General features: G+C 39.5%; 1 protein-coding gene across 1 annotated transcript; it reads right to left on the bottom strand.

Moving 5' to 3' along the window:
• Positions 1 to 316: 316 nt before the first annotated feature.
• LOC149139807 (cellulose synthase-like protein D5) lies at positions 317 to 5238 on the bottom strand. The gene is made up of 3 exons (XM_089447830.1): positions 4000 to 5238; positions 2783 to 3587; positions 317 to 2364 (listed from the first exon to the last, which is right to left on the bottom strand). The coding sequence occupies exons 1-3, from the start codon at positions 4860 to 4862 to the stop codon at positions 628 to 630; spliced, it is 3405 nt and encodes a 1134-aa protein (XP_089303956.1). The 5' UTR covers positions 4863 to 5238; the 3' UTR covers positions 317 to 627.
• Positions 5239 to 6511: the final 1273 nt, after the last annotated feature.

Here is a 6511-nt window from a genome sequence, read left to right as displayed (position 1 = left end):
TATAAACATCTCCTGTAGCCTTATGTAACCGAAGTAGTTTAACACATCTTAAGGCTTGAGTAACCGAAGTAGTTTAGTACTCTGATTACTAAGTAACCGTTGTAAGTTTTACACAAATATGATAATATCACGATTGAAAAAATTCCCATCATAATTGAAATGAAATAAGACGATAATAATCCATTATTACTACACTTCACACGTTTGAAAACAAGCAAAAACATACTGATTTATTAGTAGAGTCGGTGCATCTGCAGCTAAAACAAAAAGCAAAAACATGTTTTTGGTTACATAACCAGAGCAAGCTGGTTCCACCACAATAGTTTCTTAGCTGCCGGTACATACAGTCGCTCAAATAAATTCTGAAACAATGTATGCTCGAGAATGAGCCAAGGAAGACGAGTAGCCATAATGGACCAACAGGTCAAAAAATTAAATAATATATCAAATAAGAATTGATAGTACAAAATCAATGAAGAAAAATGCCAGTTGATATGAATGTTCAATGTACTCCAGTACGAAGAATAGAAAAAAATTGTATACTGTACATTCAGTTGTAAATACAGCTTACCTGGTTTTATTGCAATACCCTGTTCCTCAACTGACAAAACTGCTCTGTAACCGGTATTATGGAAACTGAAATACACTAGTCCCATTTTCTGATGTTAAAGAAACCCACAACAATGATATAATAATTGCTAACAAGCCAGACCACACAAAGACTATTGTTGGGGTACGGCCTCTCCTGCCCATCAAACCCTTTGCAAATGGATAGAGATGGCATAGCACCCAGAAACTAAAGAAGACACCTCCCAAAAGCTTGCTCCACTGTGGAATTTCACTGTATATGGTCCTTGCAACTCCAACACCTATTGCAATTATATTTATCATCATTATAGTGATTGGAGGGATCATGAGATAGCTCCATTTCACAATGTAGAGATCTGCAAATTCATCATCAATGTCTTCACCAGCAGACTTGGATGTCAGTGTGAAAGATATGTCTATTCCTGCTATGACCTTCAACAGGCCCTGTACAACAGCTGCAGGGTGGGCACTGGTGCCTCCAATCAACCAGAACTGCTCATTTCTCCACCATTCTTCTAATGTGATTCCTGCCCACTTGATTTCTAGGATTGCCAGCAAGCAGAGTGACAATGTGATTGTCAACAGGAAAACTAGGAATGCAACACTTAGTTTCTGTACAATGAACTGTCCAGTAAAAAGAGACAATGCTGGTAGGAAACAGTAGACCATGAGAAATATGGAAGTGAAAGGGTAGATACCAACATTTATATAGGATATTCTCTGTAAGAACTTCATCCGGGGGCTTGCAAACAAAGCATTGTTACGAGAGAAGAATATCTCCACTGACCCAGTAGCCCATCTGAGCACTTGATGCAGACGATCGGTCAAATTTATTGGGGCAGTGCCTCTGAATGCATCTCTCTTTGTTACACAGTAGATTGATCTCCATCCTCTGTTGTGCATTCTGTAGCCGGTAACTACATCTTCTGTTACAGATCCATAAATCCAACCTACTCTTTGGCCCCATTCAGTCTTATCCTCATACCAGCAAGAGATAACATTGATGGCTTCGGCAACAGTAGCTGCATCCAGAGGTTCTCTGGGAATAGCCAGAGCACCTGGAGGCCTACCATTCTTGACTCCCTGCTGATCTGCAAGAGGTCTACCTTGATATTCTGCAATAGGAATAGATGCAGAAAGAGTCACGGAGTTACCAAACTTTCTGGGTAGAAGCTGAAGCTCTATATCCTCATTGCCCGAACCGTTGAGCGAAGATGCATCAGAATCCTCTTTGGACATTTTAGGAGCCTTTGTATTCAGTTTTTTCTTCCTTCCCCAGCAACCACCATGCTCTGTGACTCTGGGAGGATCAAAGCCATAGAGAGCAATCCTTCTGAATACACACCCTGTTCCCACATACATCGGACCCTGTAATCCATCGAGTGCTCTCATGTTGACATCAAAGAAAACAGTATTGTGATTGGCATACCTGTCACTTGGGTCTACTCCTTCAAATCTTTGAGGAAATTGCACATAACATATCCTGTCTCCACCTCTATCCATCATGAAGCACATTGCTTCTCTCAGTGCAAGGGAGTTGTAAATGTAGTGATCACAATCCAAATTGAGGATGAAAGGCCCATTGGACAAGATAGCGCTTGTCCGAACTAAAGCATTCATGGCACCTGCCTTCTTGTTGTGATCATAACCAGGCCTTTTCTCTCTGGATACATATACCAAGGTCGGCAGTCGAATATCTGAATCTGTGGTGTCAATTAAATTCTCCCCCTCAGAGCCGCCCATCAGAGGTTCTGAGCTTGGAGGAGCCAGCATCACCTGTCAGGTAAAACCAAACAGTTAAACTATGAACAGATATTCAATCAAAATCAGACACCTAAAATGCCACAGTACCCCGCAGCTGATGAGGTACCATCACATTCATACCCTTGTAAAAATGGCAAAGTAAAATGAAATTTAGATATCTGCTAAAATCTATACACAGCTAAAATAAGAGTTGCGCTAAATTGAAATGAATCCATCAATCTCAGATCCAATTTGGTTCCATTTTCAGACGTGAAATGCCCACCCAAATGGAATGACTTTCAAAAGTTTGGCAGCGTAGCCACCCCTCTGACATGGCACCTAAGCCAAACGAAATCTGCTGTATGCAGTGCAGCCTCATGGGGATTGCATCTTGATGCACTAACGAAACGAAAAAGTTAAGGAAAATTCCAGCATCTGGTGTTGCTTATACCTGAATTATGCCCGGATGATCTCCCCTGGAATGTTCTCTGTCAGGGGAAATCCATGTCCCAGGCCAGTGAGTCCCATCTGCCATCCATGTAGCCTTCAATACCTTCAGTAGCTCTGTAGGATCACCTCCTAATTCAATCTGTGCTCTCTTTGAACGAATCTCTTCATGAGCATTGTAAGCATCTGATCTTCTCCTGATAGATTCTGGCAAGGAATTGATCCTCACCTTGAACTCATCATACTCTCTCTTGACTCTCCTGCGCTCCTTCACAAAATCTGGTTTCACTTTGTTTTTGGTGAAGTCGCGTTTTAAGTTGAAATAGCTCTCAGGATTACGAGGCTCTATGCTATGCTTTCTACAAAAAGGCACCCAGATTCTGGAAAAGCTTGCAGCTTCTGCAAGAGCTTCAAATGTGAGAAGAGACCCACCATCATCAGATAAGTAGCAAGAGAGTTTCTCTACAGGATAATCAGCTGCAAGAATAGAAAGAATGGTATTGGCAGTAACAAGAGGAGGCTCCTTGTCTGGATCAGCAGTAGAGACAAACACATCAACCCCTGGAAGATCAGATCTCCCCCTTGGGTTCTGAGGGCTTGGACGCTCAAATCTCTCCTTGAGAACATTCAAATCAGTCATTCTATTTACAGGACAGAGCTTGGGGAGTTGATCCAGAACCCATGATAAGGCAAACCAAATCTCACATACCACTGACAATCCCCACAGCCACATTGCATCAGTATTGGGATGGCGAATCCGCCATGTGAGGAAGAAACAAAGTGCTACAAGACGGATTAGCATCAACAATCTGCAAACAAAAGAAGCGAAATCATGGAGTTGTAGAATATTGGCAAAACAATCTTGGACTATTAATATCATTATTATTGTATTTTTATCATCTGATGAAACCTAACTTGATGATTGATCTATAGAACGTATTCTCTCATAATCAAAAGTCAATTTTAATCAATCTGCAAATGGGTTTGCAGGATAATGACAAGACAGTAAAAGGATTATTACTACTATTATCAATTTATCATCAATTGAGACCTAACTTGGAGAATAGGTATCAGGACCTATTTTCTCATGTTCAAAATCATTATCAGTCAAACTTATCAAGTTTCCAAGAGTTTGTTTGTGAAATTGAAAAGCTCAGATATGAAGCTTCCTAGTGCATTTTGTTTCTCATGGACTAATATGGACAAGAGGCTAGAACTTACCTGTAAGGGCTGAGAATACCAGCAGAAATGGAAACCTTCCTCGTCAGTGGTCTCGTTGTTCTCTGACTGAAGCTCGGAGGATTCATAGACCCTTCTATGCCTTCTCCTGCATATCCTTCTTTCGGCCAGACTGCATTGCCATATCCATAGGTGCCCTTGGTTTCGTAAAGCCAGTGAGTGTGATCAAAATCAGAGACCTGGTTGCTCTTCCTCACAGCACCTTTAATGGACCTAACAAGTGATAACCGCCTTTTCGGCTTGGATTCAGCCATAGGAGGCAGAACTGCATCTTCAGGATCCACAACTTTGTACTGTTCTTTGCATCCATAGCATTGCCCTCCACTGTTCAGGGCATCCAGATAACAATCCCTGCATATCTTGAAGTCACAGTAACAGGGAACCCAATCTTCACCAGCCTCATTGCGCATCACCTTGGCATCACAGCCCTCCATTGCACAGACTAGCCCTCTGGAACAATCCCCACCCATTTCTGGGTCTACCGTTTTCTCCATGATATGCCCTCTGGTTACACAGTTGAACCCTCCAGTGAAAATAGTGCTGGACACCATCTGCTGCTCTGTTTTTCCAGACAGTTTGAGGTCAGGATCCATTGAAAAGGACCTAGAACCAGACATAGGACCATGATCAGGAGTCGGAGGCATATGAACCGTGTAATTCATGAAAGCTGAATTTGCATCATCATCATTCTCCTCCTCATCAGATGCAGACTGGTATCTTCCACTTGAAGCCCTCCTGTTAACAGGGGAAGGCGTGTTATTGGGCACTGAACCTCCCATGGAATTTCTCAATGACACCCTCCCTCCAGTGATCGAAATCTCAATGGAAGAATTAGGGGAGGCCATGGGGGTTTCGATCTCTCGAAACAAAAATGCTTCTAGAATTATATTCAAACTATCTTTGAGACCTTAATCCACAAGCCCTGAAATATGAATAAACAATCCAACCCAATAACAGAGGATCAGCAAGCAACCCAATAGCACAGAGAGCGTTTTTCATTCTTATCTGCTCATCAATCCTCAAAGGAAGAAAACAAATAAGCCAAGAACCAGAGCCGAAGACAAGGCTTTTCAAACAAAAAACTGAACTCAAATCTTCTGTCAGAGTATCAAATGCCAGAGCCAGCAACGGCATGCATTGCAGATGCTTCGATTCGAATGCTTATTTTATAAAATAAAATAAAAACAGAGATGGTCAAATCCTGAATGCAAAATTTAGCGATTGAATATGTCTGGAAATGGACAGTTTGAATGGCTTAGGGAGCAGGGGACGAGGGCATCCAATGCCGTTCCAGTACCTAACTTTTCAAATCTGTCGTCCGGCCAATTTGAAGGATTTTGTCTCATAACGGTTATATTATCGTGACCGTCTATTCCATCGGATCGGCGGTGGAAATCTCCTTCAAACGGTCATCTTGCAATGATGAGATTGCGCTTTTTCCTTTTTTCGTGGCAGAGCTCCCGAGGTGAACAACTCCCGATTACTATTGTAAACTTCGAGTAAAAGGGTGGGCCCGCTCTGATTTTAACGCTGAAGGTAAATCTATTTACTGTTAAGAGTAAATGGGGTTAGGTGATAAGCTAAATTGGTTATGGCAATGATCCAGGCTTAAACCTTGGAGTGGTTTTAAACGTTAATATGGTTGACTAAGTTTAATGGTATCTTGAGGAATATTCTGATTCGAGTCAAAGACAAATGAAATACCCTAATTTTAGGAACGAAAAATATTTTTTAATTAATTATTGATTTATTTATGAGTTAAAACATACAAACTCTATATCACAGGAAAAAATAATAAATAATATTTTATAATTAATTGAATTATATCATTATGTATATAGATGAAATAGGATCCAATTTATAAATGATTCAATTTAAGTAAAAAAAAGGAAACGTATAATTTAAATAAATTTGTATTTTATATATTTATATTTACATATGTTTTTACGAGGTGGTAAAAATAAGTAAAAAAAAGAAATGTAAAATTTAAATAAATTTGTATTTTATATATTTATATTTATATATGTTTTTATAAGGTGGTAAAATTTATCATATAGTAGTTGTCAAATCGGTAATGAGGATAGTTATGTGTGAATGAAGGCTCACTCATCACCATTATTTAAGGAAAGCTACCTCACATGGAATAACTTGCTAGTGGTACTTAAGCAACAGGGTTTCATTTTTGGGAGACTAACTTTTTGTAACATATTCCTTACCTTCGAGGAAGACTAGCTCTTAGCCAAACAAAAACAAATTTAAAGCATACTCCAACCCAGTAAAAAATAAAAACTAAATCATATATAAAAATAATAATTATAATAAATAAATAAAATTAAAACCATTTTTTTTTAATAAATTTGAAATGAATTCATAAAGCTATCCATTCATCAAAACTCTAACTTCTTCTACTTTCAAATTCTTGTAATTAAAACGGTATTTTGTTACATGTTTAAAAGACTTTCACATACACCCATGGGATCTAAATTGTAATGCC

The sequence above is a fragment of the Pinus tabuliformis genome, chromosome X (genome assembly GCF_031772625.1).
Source record: "Pinus tabuliformis cultivar Carrire ecotype Pingquan chromosome X, CPIR1, whole genome shotgun sequence".
In the NCBI taxonomy this organism is placed as follows: domain Eukaryota; kingdom Viridiplantae; phylum Streptophyta; class Pinopsida; order Pinales; family Pinaceae; genus Pinus; species Pinus tabuliformis.
This window is presented reverse-complemented; position numbering and strand designations above follow the sequence as displayed.

Coding starts and splice junctions, on each gene's coding strand:
- LOC149139807 (XM_089447830.1), bottom strand. CDS start 4,862: ATGGCCTCCCCTAATTCTTCCATTGAGATTTCGATCACTGGAGGGAGG. Junction 3,588..3,999: donor GGTATTCTCAGCCCTTACAG/GTAAGTTCTAGC, acceptor TTTTGTTTGCAG/ATTGTTGATGCTAATCCGTC. Junction 2,365..2,782: donor ATCATCCGGGCATAATTCAG/GTATAAGCAACA, acceptor TTTACCTGACAG/GTGATGCTGGCTCCTCCAAG.